At 39.4% G+C, this 19,192-nt stretch overlaps 1 protein-coding gene across 50 annotated transcripts in view; it reads left to right on the plus strand.

Annotated features, from left to right (window-relative positions):
* Nucleotides 1-19,192, plus strand: part of RBFOX1 (RNA binding fox-1 homolog 1) — a 2,224,270-nt gene that overhangs the window by 2,180,375 nt on the left and 24,703 nt on the right. For all 50 annotated transcript variants that reach the window (XM_067013731.1, XM_067013735.1, XM_067013738.1 and 47 more), the window contains one exon: nt 2,825-2,889. In XM_067013731.1, the coding sequence (XP_066869832.1) occupies nt 2,825-2,889 (65 nt within the window). The remainder of the gene's footprint in view (nt 1-2,824; nt 2,890-19,192) is intronic.

A 19,192-nucleotide genomic window follows, 5' to 3' on the forward strand; every position in this document is an offset into this window, starting at 1 on the left:
CACCTGTTAGAACAGCTAATTAAAGCAATTTGTATTTTTTTGATCATTTTACAGTGTATGAACACATATACGGAGTTAATACACAACTCTGGTTTTCCCCTTAAATGGATTTCATAACAGAAGAAAAATAGCGGACAAAGCAATGCGGTGTATAGATGTGGTGACATCCAGCCATCCAGTCCTTTTCTTTTTCCAATTATTACATATTTCAGGGATCACTTAGGCCTGGACTGTCCAATACTGTAGCCACCAGCCCCATGCGATTGTGTACATTTAAATTCAAATGAACTCAAATAAATCAAAAACTCCATTTGGTGTACCAGCCACATTTCAAGGGTTCAGCAGACATTTAGGACAAGCAGCAAAGATATAGAACATTTCTGATATGGACAGCAAGAAGATCACTGACCAAGGTCAAAATCTCTCCACTGGTTCCACAGACTTTAGCAAACTATGACCTTGACTCATGAATCAGGAATACTTGTAAACACATTCTTAAATAACAAAGATAAGTGTCAGGACATTGACCACTTGTGCCTGTCTTTCATGGAAACACCCATTTATTTTCTCTAAATGGCCAAGTCATTATGCAGACATACAGAGGATGGATTCTTTCCCAAAGCTTCATAGATAAGTCCCTCTGAAGGATCCCAGGTGTATACACATCCATTTTATATTCATGCAATAAGTATCAACCTAATAGTCAGGGAGGTTTGTTTTAGGTATATTCTATTTGCACTGCCACAGTTTTTCCCACTTATCAAACTCGCTACCTACTTCCATTGACGGAAAACATTGCAGAAGCTGCGGGAGTCGTACAGAGTTCAAAGAAGGTTTGCAAGCAGGAGTGGCCAGAAATCTTTACTGGGCCCCAATTCACAGTCACCAAGGCATGACTGATTGACATGGTACTTGATACAAAGAACTTTGCAATAACTTTTGTTTTCCGTCCTGCGAGTGAAAGAAAAAATAAAACACACGCTCAAACTTTCTCCATTCAGAGTTTTCAGTTGGTTGCAGCTAAGGCCTCCGAGCAATCAGAAAGCCAGTGCCAGCCCCTCCCTTCCTCATTAAGTTCAGGAACATACATACCTGCACACCTGTGTCTTTTATGGCTGCGTGATGAAAGCTGAAGAGATGGGCAAGCAGATGAAAAGAATGGCTCCAGAAATCTGGTGAGCCCGATTTTCCCTCGGTCCATCGGTCTGTATTCCTCAGCGTGTCACTCTGTATCTGGAGCTTGGTGCTGGGTGTGACAACTGCTTTGGCTTTCCATCTCCTCAGCACATTTAATGAATTTCTCCGTTCCTAGTTAGAGAACATGGTGTTTGGAACACCAGGTGGTGTCTGGCTAAGACCTCTTTTTTTTTAACTTTCACATTGTTTTTCAAGGGAGACTTTTTTTTTTTTTTTTCTAATACTGGCTCCAAATTATTGGTGATTATCTGTCAGCATGTCTTGGAGGTATCCTCTCTAGCATGACCCAAAGAAGGAACTTGATTAAGGAGAAACTAGCTTTTTGGAATTGCTGTGTAAGGGATAGCGAATTTGCTCTGAAAGTCAGCTGTGATTGGCAAAGGGTAGAAATAAACGACAATAAATGACAGAACGTTTTGATAGATGCTTCTTGCAGTTTTCTCATTCATCTGTTTTCTATCCTATACCTGGAGTCAAATATAATGAACTCCTGCACCCAAAACCCTACCATTAAATCCCCCCATTACACCAGTTATTTATGCTGTTAGATGCCCTCTGACATCGCAGTCTGTCCTGAATTGCCCCTTTACAGTGATGGTGAGAACCCTTCTCCCAGAGGATTATGGGACTATGTATTCTAATTAGAACCTGAATGGTCCCTGTGTTATCGGTGGAGACTGGATCCTGCTTGTTAACTGTGCTGAAATCATTCGACAGTGGTTGATGTATCGCTGTGGTCTGCTGAGCAAGGAGCTCTGTTATTTTCACAGTTTGATAATCAATGCTCCACTGAACACAGTTCCTTTAGAATATGCCCATTTGTTTGTCCTCTGCTTAATTGAACAATTGCAATTACTGGTACATACAACTAAATGTTAATTATTTTTCTCAGATTTTTTTTTTTCTCTCCTAATGATTTTATTTACAAATTGGAAGACTTTATATTTTCCACACCAAACAGATTCTCCATCTGAACCAGTGTGATATCTTTAGCTGAAAAGACAGAATTTTTAAGTGCTCACCATTCCTTTTTTTAATCATTACGTGACATTTAGAAAGCTGGAAGACAGTCTTCTTTAACTGCTCTAGGGGTTGAACAACTACACGTGCAAGAGATGCCTAATACACTTGCAATCAAAGGGTTATCTTATTTTTTAAAATAAATATCAAAGTAAGACAGCAGGGCATTAGCTTGACCGATATTGGATTTTTAAGGAAGTAATCAAAGATTGAATAAAATGTAAGCTAATAGCTGATACGTAAAGGTAAAGCATACTCATCTTTGAAAATCTGGAAAGTTCAGCAAAGCATATAAAGCATTTAAATAATTCCCCATAATCCTCTCCACCCCAAAACAACTACCGTTAATTAACATGTAGGTACATCTCTTTCAAAGGGTCTCTGGGTTGTCCCTTTGGGATATGCTTACAACTGCTAACCTTTAACATCCAGCTGGGGTTGGTGGTCCACCCCCCATCTTTCTGGCGTGTTTTCCTACTAAGCTTTCATTAACCTCCACTTTAGTTTGTTAGAGGTGGGTGACCACTGTTCCGATGTGGTCTCACAATCGGGCGCCCTGAGTTGGCTTCCTCTGCGTTCCTAAGTCCACTTTCTCCTTGTGTTTTAGGGTGGTTACGCTGCATATCGCTACGCCCAGCCCACCCCTGCCACTGCTGCTGCCTACAGTGACAGGTAAGGGCCTTCCTTCTCATGCTTGACACTTACCTGGAAATTAACCTAGCTCGTGGCAGACGAGATTCTTGTCTGGTCTTGGTGCAAATGCATGACTGCTGGGGAGGCAGCACCCCAAAAGTTAGGTCTCATGGTGAAGGTCAACAGGGGGCCACATAGAGAGAGGATGCACTGCACAGTGACGCCTAGCTCATTCTACACACTCGCCCTCTCTGCTGAGACACAAAGATAGTGATACATTTTGTCCGTGCCTAGTTGTTTTCCAGATCTCAATTGCTGTGACAGCACACCTTGCATGCACAAAGCATACTCCCTGTACGACCTTCTCATGGTCTTCTCTGTAAGACCCTGCTTTCATCTAACTCGTAGGACAAAAACCAGGAGATGATCCTGCAGGTTTACCTGGATTTTCAGCACCCCGTTTCCCTTTTTTTTAAAAAACATCTTTGTACATCCAGGAAAGCATTCCCCTTATTGCATTTTAAAATCCAAACCAAAGGAATGGGGGAGGTGTATCTGGCATTCATAAGGAGAGTCGTTCTTTTTGGCAATGCCCAATGACCGTTCCTACGAACAGAAGCCAACATTTATTTGTAATGCACACCACATGTTAAGACTGGCAGTGGAAGGGTTTAAGAAATGCAGAAGTCAGAATTGGATGGCGGGGGTGAAGGCTGGGGGATGGAGGAGCTCTATTACGCGTTACCCAGGCTTAACAGATGACTCGGTTTCTGAAATGGCAAGCCACAGCTATTTTTGTATAAGTGCTTTGGAAAAAAAAAAAAAAAAAGTGTGCGTTTCCATATTGAATGCAAATTGTTGGCTCTGTTTTCTGAGGACATAAATGTGAATGTTCAGATGCTCTGCATGCACAAATGTCATGGGGGGCGCTTATTTTGGGTAATGACTCCTTTAATTTAAAAATATGTTTCATGAATAAAACAGTAATGGTACCGATTTGCATGTGTGGCTGAGGCATGCTGGGTCCGACAGGTAAGCAGGCGATGTCTTGGACTCGAGAATGGGGAGTGTCGGCAGACACTGGTTCTCCTCCCTGGCCTCTTGTGACTCAGTCCTTATCTTGGTTTGCTGTGGTATGCTTTCTCTGCAGTTCCATTCCATTTCTCACAAGATGTGTCGTTAGCTCATTGTAACTACAGACTTCTTCTGAGGTATATTAAAGCAAAAGAAATTCCTGAACCCAAAAAGCCTCACTTTGAAACCCCCTGGCCTAAACTTGTAATAAAATGGCTCTTTGGCAAGATAGAATAGAGATCTGTTGTCTGAATGTATGCAGGTATTATTCCTGTTTTCTTATAAACAGCCATCATGAGCTCTCAAGGCTGGAGGGAGCTTCCAGAGGAACCCAAACTATTGTCGATGTGCAGTTCTAATTACCTAAATTATCCAGTTACCCAATCATCAGTTGCCAGGATGCAAAATATGTTTTATAGAAGTTGCTGTCTTCAATACACTTTGACACTAGATTAGGGAAATTGAGAGGGTCAAAAAAGCTAATAAAAATGATGACAATCTTGAAATCCTCAAGATCATTCTACAAATGAAAAGACTTAATGCTATTAAATTCTGCACACTGAGGATTCACAAAGTATCAATTGTAATGTGGTTCATCTACAACCCTTAATTATTTTTATGAAAATATCTCTAGATGCTAAATTCTCCAACACCCACTTTGTATATAATTATAATCATAGTAACTTTAGCCTGCTGCATAATTATAAGAGTCTTAAACAGATTTATGTCTTTGGATTTTTTATCTTGCTTCTCAGTATAAGTGCATCTATCCCCAAGCTGAAAAAAAGGTTAATTACAAATATATAATTTAAATTGCTTTCTTTAATAAAACCAATCTAGACATTTGGAAAATAAAAAACAATGTTTAACGCTATTCTTAGATAGACTTACTTGAGACTCTGGCCATCTCTATTTGCATTCATCTTAAAAATTAAGTTAAAATTTTGCTGCATTTGGGGGCACCGTATATGCAAATGTATTTATGAAATCTGTTGTTTTAATATTATTAAGATTTCTCACTGGCAACATGTCCTACTGAAAAATTGCCCTCATTCTTGGTTTGGTAAATCTTGACTAACTCTGCAATTCCCACTTTGGTGTAATAGTTTCAGTTGAAGAAACCAACTAAATATACTCTTGTCCATATAATTGGCCTCTTGCTGTTCATTAAAGAAATTTGCACATTAGGTCTTTTTGGTTGCTGAGGCAATTGATTGCTAGCCCTGTTTCACTTTATTATAAGCAAGACACTTGCCACGTATGGAAATATTGCATTGAGGGAAATGCAGTAATAGGTAGATTACCAGAAAACAATCTTTAAAGTGATGTTTCTGGTTTGATTTGTGAAGTGTATTTATGAAATGGTGGTACTTCCTTTTATTTTTAGTAAGCAGGTAAAGAGAAGGAAGACCCTTTTAGAGAAGACACGTATTTGGGGGAAAATGTGAAACGATCAGAATAGCTTTCGAATCTACATTAAGATGCCAATTATCTAGAATTATCTCAGGGCAGCTGTGTAATAATTTCTTTTTACTCAATCACAGTGTAATATCAGTAGGGAGAGACTCTTTGTTCCTACTTTCTAGACGAAAGGCAGGATGACAAAGAGAAAAGCTTCTTAACCCAAAGAAACTCCTTCAAAATAGGAAGTAAAATCAGCAGGAATAGAGAATGTTTGGGTCACGCTCACTGGCTGTCAACTTGATCAAAAGAGAAACTGCAACAAACTTTCTCTCTAATCATGAGATTCACTCTTCAGACGTCTTGAAAGCTAAAGAAGTTTGATGTCCCCAGTCGGTAGAATTTTACCTTTTATCAGCACAAATAAAGCCCTCATCAAATTAAAGATTCAGGGGCCTTTGGAAAATCTTGAACTCCAGTAACCTCAGGACTGGCCAGAAGGTCCTTGACGGCCACCTTGCAACTCCCCACCCAACATCTTCTTGGTTAAATGATCACATGCTGATTATCTCGGAGTACCCTGAGAGTTTCTGAATGCTGACCTCCAGAATGAAGACCGTCTGGTGTGGGCAGAGATTTCCCCCAAAGAAAAAGACCTGACTGGACTAGGTAATTTTATAGTCTTACTGATGAATTGAATGACAATAGGCAAACATCTTTCCTTGGCATTTAGGAAACATTTGGTAAGCCTTTGACCTCACCTCAAATCTTTACTTCTAATCTCACTTTGATTTGTGGAAAGCCAACTGTCCGAACTCTCAAGGGAGATGGTTTTCTGAGCTTGAACCAATCAAAGCATGGCAGTGGGGCCGATGGTCATCTGGTCATTGCATGCCACTTGGTGTTGCTGATGTGTTCGTGGTATGTTCTGGATTTGACAGGTCCATCATCACAGTAGCTCAATGAATGGCTTGCTTGAATTAAGCCTGGGGACAGGCTTCTCTTTATTGATTGGCTTTCGGTTTCTTTGTGTCCACGACTCGGTCCTTGTTGCATCTTTGAGCAGCCAGACTGGGAGGCGGAGGGGTGGTGGCGGGGGGAGATTTCCTTTTCCATGAATTATGCTACAGATATTTGGGTAAACATGTCTGATGTGTACACTGCTTTGATGGCAATGTTACCGCGCCAAGAAGGCAGACATTTTGTCATGCTTGTCCTGCTTGCTAAACATTCTCACATCCCCTGACAACCAGTGCATGGAAACGGCCCTCCACGTTAGGGCAGAAGGGAACTCAATTCAGGCCAGCTAGAGAAGAAGGTAATAAGGTGGTTCACTCCAAGATTTCACGACGATCCAGTTGCCCTGATAGTTACCCTGGGCCACTGTTTTCATACGAGACATGCATTTCCGTAAAGATCCCTGAAAGTTAGCAGCTTGTGACATACAGTAGCAGTCCTGGCCATTACAGGTGCCCCTAGACCGAGCAAAAGAGACAGCAAGCAACAGGCTTCTGTTTGTTTGTTTTCTTTTCTACCTTTTTTGGTTTGCTTTTTGAGCCCTTTAACTTTCATCAGCAATGTTAGACTGTACCATATGAAACTGCTACCTTTGTATGCCCCACATGGTGCAATACTGGCAATTTCACATGGCTCAGCTTAGTGGAAACCCAATTAAAATGCCAGAATATCAATTATCTTGCTCTCTGCACTTGAAATATATATATGTATGGTCATACATATATATGTGTGTGTGTTGTGTATATATATTATTCCTATACATATGTGAAAAATATGTGTATACATAACACACACACACACACACACACACACACACACACACACACTTCTGCCTTAGGACCTCATGGAGGACTCATAACAGTATCTAGGTAAATCTTAATACAAGGAGGTCAGGACTTGTCAAGTTCAGCCAGTCACAAGCCCCATGCTAGAACATGTTTTAAATGCAATACTCACAACCTGTGAATAAAAGGTTCTATCTCAGAGAGAAATAGATTAGTAATTCTTTCTTAAAACTCAATAGGAATAAGTAGTCATGTCTTTGGGGTCATGGAGAGGTTGATCTGTAGATCAGCTATTTAAAATTATATGGGTGGTAGGGATGGATGGATACATACATGCATAGAGGGGTGGATGGATAGATGGATGGAGGCATGGATGGATGGATGGATGGATAGAAGGTAGATAGATGATAGATAAATAGATACATAGGTGGTTAGGTGGATGAATGGAAAGAAAGAGAGAAGAGAGAAAAAGGAAGGAAGGGTGGGAAGGAGAGAAGAAGGGAGGGAGGGAGGGAGGGAGGAAGAATGGAAAAAAGGAAAAGAGAGAGAGAAAGTGAGCGCGAGAGAGAGAGAGAGGAAAGAAGGAAGGAAAGAAAGAAAGAAGGAAGGTAGTATGGACAGATAGGAAAACTGTCTCTATGCTCTTATAATATTTCATCATAAGCTAAACTACAGGACGTAGAGCTAAATCCTTACGTACAACCTTACTTTGATCTAAACTGAAAAACTAAAGGAGTTTGAGTTGATTTCCATTTATGTGGGTACTCCCTCTCTACTTTAGGACTTTTGACGTCCTGGATTTAGATTAAATAATAGAGAAATGCCGTCATTAAAATAAGGCTAATAATTGCATTTAAAACGATATACCATTTTATGTGGAGTCCTTACCAAATCATATAGACTAAAAATTAAGGGGTTGCCAGCCTATAAAGCATATGAGCCCCCTGAATGGAAAATTTAATTTACCATTTAAGGGTTTTTTTGGTAGAAAGGTTAATTTTTAAAATACTGTTATACTTTAGGGACTTAACAATTTTACTTTTTCTTGCTGTGGAGTAGAATATAGAAAGCTTCATGTATGAATAACGTGGATCCCTTAATGAGGGTAGACCATGCAAAGCAGAGAAAGGCGGGAAGTTTCATTGTTTTCCCCATTCCTCTTACGTGAACCAAGTTAGATAAGGGTTGGAACTGTTTCTGATTAAAGAGCCATCACAAGCCCCTGCACCCATTCTTTGTAGATGTGTGTAAGGAGGGATTTCAAGATCTTATCCTGATGCTTTGTGTGAAACACTAGCTCCCTTGGCCAGCTCAAGACCTGATGATATTTACTGATTTACCAGGACAGGAGAAGAACACGGACAATGTAATATGGCTGTCAACTCCCTTGTCTGGGGAATGGCCAGGCTTTACCCATGCTTCTTTCGCATATGCTGTTAAAAATAGCTTTTCTTGTATGAAATGATGACAACAGCTTTGCTTTCTTCTTTTTTTATCCAGTTTTGTTTTTAATGTTCTTCCTTGGCAAAGTAAAAGTTGGCAACTCTACGGTAGACTCCTTATTATATTTTATTTACATTTTCAATCTTTTTTGAGAAATCCACGGGTGAAAAAATAGAGTGAGAGCATTCTAAAACTCGGTGATGCCAAGAATAGTATTCTCAGATGAACGAGAAACTGAGGGCTTAGTTCATGAGGGGATAGATCTGCAGTTAAGACAAGGATTCAGGGTCAGAAGGAAGCTGTTTTGGACTCACATTCTAACCTGTTGAGTTAAAACATGGCAGCAATAGTTACTCTGCTATCTTTTATTGATAGTACCCTGTTGAAGTTGTTCTTGATTTTAGCTTTTAATCTTTTCCACTGTTTTCACTCATCCTGATGAGCTCTTCTGGGTTCTGCAATTAAGAAAAGAAAATGATGCTCTGTGAACCTGTAATAGAAATGAGTCACTAATGCCTTTATTTATATCCTTCTGTACCCCAGTGCCCAGAAAAGTACATCCAGTCTTTAAAATTAGAACATCAGGTTGAAATATATATTCACACATAGTATTGTGTATAATATTTTCTTGTTTTTATTTCTATTCTTATTCTTCTTTTTGGTTTAAAGTTTACTTTCTTACCTGATTCTTTTTTTTTTTGGTGATTCAGCATCCCCTCAGGAAGAGAAAGGGAAGCTAATTATTCTAGACAGCTTCAGGGTAACAAGAAAGAAACAGGGATTCCCTGTGAGTTTCCTGTTACAAGGCACACATACCACGTGAAAATAAATTTCTTCAATAAAACTTGCCACATATATGAGAATGCTCCTGTGAAAATGTTCATTAGGTGGAAATAGAGGACTTCGGTACTTGCACTATTTCTTAAGACTTCTTGAAGTTTAATACAGTAACTGAGCAAACTTTGATTCAAATCATCTCTCTGTGATAACGATAAAAATAATTATGATAATAGCAATAATAACAATGGCTATGTATGGAATCCTTACTATGTGATAGCACTAAGTGTTCTAAGGGCTTTACAAAGACAGTCACTGAACTGTCGCACTAAATATTAAATTGACCGCCATGGTACAGATGGGGAAGAGGAGTTTGGGGAAGGGTGAAGTAGATGTTCAGCTCAGCTTGAGAGCTAATGTCTATGCCCTTAATCCTCAGGCTCTATTGCATCTTAGTGAAGCAACCTTGAGAAGTCGTTTCTTTGCCCTCTGTCACCTCATCTGTGGTGGGTATATTGATTCCACCTCACAGAGTGGTTTGGAAGTTTTGAGACGCTGCCTCAAATGAAATATTCAGTGCATCAAGGGCAGTACATAAAAATTCTTGTTTTCATTTTCATGTTTATATTTTCATAGTCATAAATTCCAATTTTTCATATTTTATTTCATATTCCCATAACATAGTCCATCAAGAGCTTTAAATCTGGGTAGCAACAGTGAGCTTGGAGGAAACCAAAAATACCTAGGTTATTTCAGTTCCACCTGAATCTCTATAACCCAGGGGTTTGAATCTGTTGTTTCTTTAACTGATTACAGAGTCAAGCAAAGTTTAGGGAGGATAATGACCAAATATACTCAACTGATTATGATGTAGACAAGACTTTAAAAATATAGTACGTAGGATTATATGCAACTCGAATCCTTTTTAATCCACTGAGTTCCAAGAATAATTTATGTTTGCTTTGTTTTGCATTTTTTTAACGGAAAAACATGCTTTTTTTTTTTTTGGCTACGTAAGCCCCCCCAATTGATCAGTCCTCCAAAATTTAGATTTTGATATGTCAGATTTTCTTAAAGTGAGCAGTCTTAGATGATGTTTCCTGCCACTTTTAAAAATCTTTTCGCCACGTAGATTTCTGTTTTGAAGTTAATTTTTTCTGTAGTGTCTCTGCTGTGCCAGGTACTATGTAAAACATTGGAACAAATGACCCGATCAGGTAAGCAGTATAGTTAGGGCACCCATATAATGATCATTTTAAATGGGACATTGAAATGATCGTTTAAAATGGGACAACGTAACATAGAAGGGATGCACTGGTAGTAATGACTCCAGGACAGCAGGCTTCAACTAGGGCTGTCGTAAGACAAGAAAAACATGTGTGGTCATCCTAAGTAGAACCACCAGTGTGTGGATAGGAGAAGCAGGTCCAGGCAGGGTGATGTACACTCTGGGAAATCCCACTATTGGGCTTCAAGTCCAATGTCTGTCGGTCCAGGTCCTGGACTGTTTCTACCTCCTTATGCTATTGTTACAAAGTCAGGGCAAAGGCACATTTGCAGCTTCAAATAGTCATACCTAAGACACAACTTGATAACTTAATGATTAAAAAGGGAATGGAATTTCATGCTCTCATTTATTTATTTTCCCCTATGGATCAATAGTTCTGATTGAACATTCACCAAACAAATTACGATAACTAGATAATTATATTTCCTGTCAACCTGCTCTGCAGGTTGATGCTGATTCCATTTGATAACAATTGAGATGGCTCAGAGATAGTGAAGGAGGGAATGTAGAGCTCTTGCTGGTAGCATCAGTGTGATTTGGGGAACTTGTGTTTATGGACACAAAGCTCTCAGTGATGAAAAGTAATATGGCTGTTACTGATCAGTGTGTTTCCTGAGTTTCTCTTCTTTTTAATTTACAGACAGGTACACACACACACACACACACACACCACACGTTAAATGAAAAAGTGCTCAAGTTTTTGTTTCAAGAACTATTTGCCTTTGGTCCATAATCTTAACGGCTTCTTAACAACTGTTAGGCACTGCCAGATGAATATATAATTTAATTGAAGCAGTTAAAAAAAGCAGCAAGCCTGTAATAGTCAACAGACTGGACCAAGAAGGAGTTGGGGAGATATTAAAGGAAATTCCAAACCCAGTAGACCATAGCTGTCACAGCCGTTTGGGTAGACACGTTTGCCAGTGACAAGACAAGATATAACAACTCCTTTGGTCATATCATGGCCTAATTACATACTTTTTGGGTTGCAGATCATTGACTTGATAGGCCACAAAAAAGCAAATAAAACCTATCTTTTCAGTAGTGCCTTCAGGGTCCTTCAGCTGTGAAAGGTTTAGAAGCAGGTGAGAAAGCCCAGAGCTTTCTAAAGGCTGGTCAGAAACCACCAATGAGGACCTGTACACAGAAGCCTCTGGATGAGCCATTTCTGTTGCAAATAAAGAACTTTCCTCGTAGAAGACAGTATTCCAGTCAAGTAGAAGGGAATATACACACAGTAGATAGACTCTGAAGTGATGCAGCATTCGTGAATGTGACAAAAATTAAACCTGCTCCACTTCGCCTTTTATTTTTTTGATCATTATCAGATATGCTAGAAAATCTATCTTTGGGGGTAAGAGGGAACTTTTCACTTAAAAATTTCTAATATTTCCTTTAACGTTATCAAAGCAAGTTCTGACTTTTGTACCTATGAAGAGAACTTTAATTCTTTTCCAGAAGAACTGACTTCTATTTAAATGTGGCCTCTCTTTTATTCTCATATTTGTGTGTAATACATGCCTGTGAACAGTCATTGGACAGAAATAAATGACTTCTCATGGTTTTCTCCCTGATGTGAATCACAGTGATTTATTCTTCTGGAATTAGATTCTCCTCTAAATCATAGTGCATTTCATCTTGAATTACCATACAAAACATTTAGAGTAGGACCGCTATCAGAATTTAGAGTAGTTGGGTAGGTAAGAGCTTGAAGAGGAACTAACTTTTCCATGTTGTCATTGTTTCCAGGCTTATTCTCACTACATTATGAAGTGTTAATGTTCAGGTAAATCACTAGATTGTGGGGAGATGAGAGAATCAAAGCCAAACACCCCTTTCCCTTAATTATCTTAATCACTTAGATTGAAATGCGTTGGCCTGAGAGTCTAGACATACATCACACATCTGATAACCTGGAACGGTGGTTCCCACTGTTTTTGCAGCCGTGGAATCCTTTTAAAAAGAAAACTAATATTTCTCGATGCTTCTAGCATCCTTTTAATCCCTATCTCCTTTCATGGTCCAATTTTGTAATTTGAAATTTGATTGCATTAAAAGATTGAGGGACTTTTCCCCCCTGCCGTTTCTATATTGTTAGAGGGTTTGTGGACCACTTCTAGTAACTAGAATAGTAGCCCAGCTTGTGGGGGTGGGGACACTTGAAAAATGTCTCCTGGAAAATTACTAACTCCACAGCTTTCCTAGAATGACAGTTTCTCTGCTGTTCTTTTCATTGTTTATTCAATATCTGTCTCGAACTAAAACAAACAACTGGAAAAGAAGCACTTACCTTATTCTGTTCTAAAATTTCAAGATCGAAGTGGTTCATCTTGAGGGTCCTTAGAGCCTTACTCAGCAAAGCATTGTTCCCAGACCAACCAAATTGGCCTCACCAGGAACTTGTGAGAAATGCAGAATCTCAAGCCCCACCTGAACCACAATCTGTACTTTCAAGATACTGGGGCGATTTTGTGAGAAGCACCATTCTCAAGGTGCTTCAATTCTATCTACCCCGATAGGCAGTAAATAATGTTCACTCTGAGTTCTCCTTCCACAAATCTTCCACATGTAAGAGAGTTTGTCATTGTAACTTGTTGCTTTGTAAACATCTCCTCTCTGCTCTCTCCCTTCCTAAAGGAGAAAGTAAGAGCTGTCCATGGTTGGGCATCCCTCACAATCCGTTCTGTTGTGACTTCCTCCCTCAACTAGTTTAGGGCCACAAATAATCATTTTCTTATTCCAAAGATCCAAGAATAATGAAAGTTATTCCATGCTAATATCTCCTCATTGGTTGTGTAATACTGTAAACTCACACTGTTGTAAAACGTACCCTGGAAAAGTCACATCTGATTTCTCTTACCTTTGTGGAGCCTCCATTTTGTCATCTGCTAAAGGGAGAGCATAACACCAGTTAGAATCAGAAAGAGACGAAGGTGAACATTGCTTTATAAACTGAAAGAGGTGGCGAAAAAGCATGGCGTTATCAATAACTCAATTGATTAATGACAGATTTTTTTAGGGTGTATATGGTTATTTGAAAGCATTGGATGTACACAGGCAAAAAGCAAGCAAATTAAATTAAATCTATCTAAAAGTGCAAATCATTTTTAGATGAGGCAATCTTCAGGACCCACCATAACACTAACATTCTGGGAACCTGTGCCTTCCTCAGCCTGTCACTGGCCTGACCAAGATGTAAAGCAGGGTCTTTCATACTCATTGTATCTATTCTTTGATTGGCGCGTGCATTGGCAGAGCTTTGCTTATTCACCAACAGACTGTGATCGGAGATTTACATATAGAGACTGAATCTCAGTAAGTTACTTACTACACGCGGTAGTACAGGCAGGCTAATTGACTCTCAACTGCTTCATCTTTAAAGTGGGGCTGATGAATCATGCCTGCCTCCATGGGTTGTTGTGAGAATTAATTGAGGTCATGAAGAAAAAGCTCCTTGAATAGCACTGATACTGAGTAGTCCTCAGGATATTATTATCATCATCATCATCCTCAACATCATAATCCTCCTTATTTTTATTACCAGCAGCATCACTAAACTATAGGCATATTCTGTTTTGTTTTTGGCCCCAAAATGAGTTCTTTCTTGTGGCAGCAGGTTTTCAGAGTCAGAAAAATTTTTTTGACCCTAGAAGTTTTTTTGTTGGTGTTGTTTTGTTTTTCAATCTTGACTTCCATCCTAGAAATATGAAAATACATAGACCCGAAATTTGCTAAGAGGGTAGAACTGAAGTGTCCTCACCACACACAAAGAAAGGTAACTGTGAAGTGATGGATGTGTTAATTAGCTTGATTGTCAAAGTCATTTCACAATGTACATGGATATTAAATCATCACTTTGCACACCTTTAAAAAAGCATGTACAACCTGATTATAAAAATTTTAATTTGTCAATCATATCTCAAAACTGGGGAAATAATACATTGGGCCAAAAAATATTGAAGAAGAAGCAACTGGGAACCATGAGATCAAACAGCCTGTCCTTCTGTTCATCTTTCTCCTGGATTATTGCTTCTCTTTTCTGTCTAAGGAGGAAGGAGCTCAGGCTGTCAGGGATGCGTCAGCTTCTTAGGAAAAACAACCAGTTCTCCCAGTGTAAACCCAGCCCCCAAATCAACATGGATTTAGATTTAAAGAGTTAAAAAAGTCAAACTAAATCTGCCGATGCTGCCCTTTTCCCATTGTGCTTGGTGAGAAGTCCAATACCGTGGTGGAGGTGAGTTATTGGAACCCCAGGGAACTTTCTACCATCAGCTCACTTCATTTTGCACATAGCTCCTAAGTGGACCCAGACCTTCTCAGCGTGGCCTCTCCATCCTCCAGAGCCTCAGCCTGGACACCCACTGCTCTTCCTGAGCCTCCAGAAGCTCAGGGAGCCCCTCAGCCATATGAGGCCTGCTTCCCCTAGAGAACATGTATGCTGTTCAGAGAACTTGCCGGCCCCATTTCCACCCAGTGATAGGCACCCATTCACATGAGAAGCTCCTCTGCCCAACCAAAGCTGAGGTGGGATTTTACCTTCCTTGGAGGCTCCAGCCCACCTGTAAAATGACCTATAACCTCGAAAGGCTCTTAACTATCTCCCACTTGCCCTAAAACCCCAGAAGCCCAGGACTTAACAACACAAACACCAGGCCTCTTTGTGGGGAGAGAGAAGCGTATATTTTTCATGAGTCCATGCAGCCAGAAAAATACATGATGTTTTCCCCCCAAATAAAGTGCTTTCCCATTCATGTTCTCATTGATCTGCACAAAACAAACAAAAATCTAAGAGGGATAGGTGCTATTTTCGTTCCCATTTTCCAGATGAGGAAACTGAGGCCCAGAAAGGTGAAATGATTTTTCTATTGGAACACGGCTTGTATGTGACCAGGCCCAGCTTCCAGACTCACAGTTCTCTTTCACTTTAGCCAAGAAAGTGGTACAGTGGGAACTGGGGAGATTATTAAATGTTGGAGATACTAAAATTACAGAAGTGGACTCTCCCCAAGGTCTCCAGGAAATGGAGATGCCCTTGCATTTGAATCTCTAAAACTCAGATTTTGGATGGAATCACACTGGGGACAGATTCACAGTACTTAACTCCTTTTGCACTTAAACATTTTTAATGTGTATGCAGTGTTAGCAGTAGGAACTGGGGCTCAATAAAATAGTTTTGAATGGGTGTTAATGCAGTCCCCTTTTAAAATAAAAAAATACCAGGATAGACCCTTTCAGGGGAGTCTATAGTCAATCTGTTTATTCGCTTGCTTGTTTGTTTCTTTATACCTCACCTCAATTCTACAATTGGCCATGGCCTCTTGAAGTACATATGACACAATACTAAATATATATATATATATATATATATATATATATATATATATATATATATATATACACACACCCACATAAATATATATATATATATATAAATTACAACAGAGCAGGGAAAATTATGAATCTGAATGGGATTTGTACAATTCTAACGTTTTAGAAATGAGTCGGGGTGAAAGAGTTAAAATACTGATCACAAGCAAATCGGTCTCCCTTTCAAGGTGATAAAACTGAAATATAATTAGATTATGAGCTTCGAGATAGCCAAGCCCAGTATAGATATTCCTCAGTGATTTACATGCCATGAACATGGCGTCAAATCCCTTAAGCTTAGCTGGGTGCCCGGCACGTTGTAAGCCCTCATTAACCATCTGAGAAGTGAATGAACAACACCAGTAAACAATTTAGCAAAGGCACCAAATAGAATTTTAATAGGAGCACCTTTTTTCTGCATGTTATATTTAACTGTTCAGGAAATACTTAAGGCTGGATTCCCCGTGATGGAGACCAACACTAGTGCAATTTAATTAAAAACAAAACAAAACCAAAAAACAGAAGACACAACTCTTATTTCCTGTGAAGTCAGGGCACATATGTTCAGAGAATATTTGTACAGTGAGGAATTAGTTCTCAATGCTGGCAGACACATTAGAATCACCTGAGTGGCTTTTCAGGCATACCTGTGTCTGGGTACCAGTCTCAAAAATTCTGTCCTTTAATGATCGGGCCTGGTAATTGGTATGTTATATTTTTTAAAATGGCCTGGTGATTGGTATTTTATATTTTCAAAAATCTTAGCTGATTGTAATGGGCAGTCAGGTTTGAGAACCTCTGTCTTATAACTAATAGATGCCCTGGAGACTACAGATAGAATTAAATTGACTTAGTCCTGCTGCCGTCTTGGGGCTGCCATCTGCCAGACCAGAAGACCCACTTCTCAGGCTGTAGGGGTTTTTTAGTAGATAGCCTTGGAGGGTTTTAATCACATATCAGTGTGTGTGTGTGTGTGTATGTGTATGTTAGATTGAATATTCCTAGCATTGGATACAAAAGGAAACTTGCTATGAATAGCACCAACCCTGAGTTTTGTGTAACAATAGTGAGAAAAAAGAATTGAGGCCAAAGAATGATAAATGACTGGAATCTTTAACAGTAGAACTTAAAGCCAGTATTTGATGGGAGAACCTCCTGTCTGGCCTTTCCCTCCACCCCAACCCATGCCAGAATTTTCTCTGTATCTTGTTGATACCTAGCTTCTCACACCCCTTCCAGCAACACTGGCTGGCTATCATTTTCATTTGACTCTTAGGATTCAGCTGTGGGTGATTTTTAGAAGAAAAGAAAATTGCCAAGAGATGAGATTTCACGGAAGGTGAAAAGTGGGGTATTAAGGATAACATGGCAAGTCACAGGACTCATGTAAATGTACCACCAGCTGAGTCAGATCCACAGTCTGGGTGGTCGGTCTATGGAAATCATCGTAAAACATCATGAAGTCTGGTAATATATTAAGAAGAGAGAAAGACCATGTTAGAAAATTCCTCTGCAGAGAAGCCATACCCATTACTGACTAAATACCCTCTGTTGTGAGCATCCCTGAGCAGAATCTTAGAGGGTGAATGAGAATTGGGGTCTTGGAATCTAAAAAACAAAACAAATGAATATATATAAGAAAACAGAAACAGACTCACAGATATAGAGAATAAGTGAGGAGAAGAAAGGGAGAGGGGGGAGATAAGGGTATGGGATGAAGAGATACAAACTACTATGTATAAAATAAATGAGGAACAAGGATATAAAGTACAGGAGAATATAGTCATTATTTTATAATAACTTTAAATGGAGTCTAATCTATAAAAATATTGAATCACTATGTTGTACACCTGAAACTAACATAATATTGTAAATACTTTAGTTAAAAATAAATATTGTAAATTTTTATTTACAATATTTATTTATTGTAAACAAATACTTATTTAAAAATAAATATTGTAAATACTTTAATTAAAAATAAAATATTTTTATTATGATTTTTATATTTAAGCAAAAAAAAAAAAAAAATGAGTCAGAGTCTTGAGCCAATCCAACAATGTCCAGATTTCACTTAACATCCTGTTCACATTACATAACCTTCTGTGTCTCCATTTCCTCGTTTATGAACGTGGGGATAATAAGGGAGATTGTAAGGAAAATTGAATGACTACATATGCACAGCACTTGGCAACCGCCTCTCGTGGATAAGCGCTCCATCAACTTTAGGTAGTGGCTCTTTGGTGTCAACATTCCAAAGAGTCAAGACGAACACAGCCTCCTCTCTTGTGCTCAGTAATTTACTGTTTCCTTATTTTTCTTAAATTAGCAATCCTCTCTTCTCCCACGAAGCCTCCCTATGTCTAAGAGTCTTCCTGGGAAAGGTGGGCTTTGAAAGGAAAACGAGAATGAACTTGCAGGAGATCTCTCAGCATGATTTCTCAAATTTCTCCATGGTAAAAAAAATTACCTCGAACCACAATTCCCTCCCAGGGGGTATGAGTGGTGTCCAGGTAAAAAAAATTACCTCGAACCACAATTCCCTCCCAGGGGGTATGAGTGGTGTCCAGATGATCAGACCTGTCTCCTGGAAATTCTGATGCAGGTGGTCAGGGTTGAAACCCAGGCATCTATATTTTAAACAAACATTGTAGATAATTGTCTTCAGGGAAGTTTGAGAAGTTCTGGAGTAGAGGGAGAGGTCAAAAATAGAGAGGAATTCTAGGTGAAAAAAAAATGGTAAAGAGAATTAGATGCAGACTCACTAGGAAAAAATGGGAAGACCCTGCCTAGATGAACTGGAGTATATCCATTGGAGACAGTGAAAGAAGATGAACAGGGGAGGAAGCAAAAACAGAGAGCATGATATTATGGCCACTTTTCACCAGCTTCTGCAGAAATGAGGTTTAAAGCCCATTCTTTTAGAAGGTCTTCAGAAACTAGAAGTAACCATTCCTGGGCATCCTCAGCAACCACACGGCTAGGTTGTCTTAGAGGCCAACATGGTGGGTGGCAAAATGGAAGCTGCAAAAGAAGCAACATCTGCAAGAGATTTGGTGATCCAACCCCCTTTCCACTCTGCATTTGTACCATCCCCAAGTGCTTCCCGGCTGTGGCTGATATAAGATGCACCTGCCGAGCATTTCCTAAGCTACCTCTTTCCAGATCCAGTCCCAGAACAATTATGCCAGGA

The sequence above is a fragment of the Kogia breviceps genome, chromosome 14 (assembly GCF_026419965.1).
Source record: "Kogia breviceps isolate mKogBre1 chromosome 14, mKogBre1 haplotype 1, whole genome shotgun sequence".
Taxonomy (NCBI): domain Eukaryota; kingdom Metazoa; phylum Chordata; class Mammalia; order Artiodactyla; family Physeteridae; genus Kogia; species Kogia breviceps.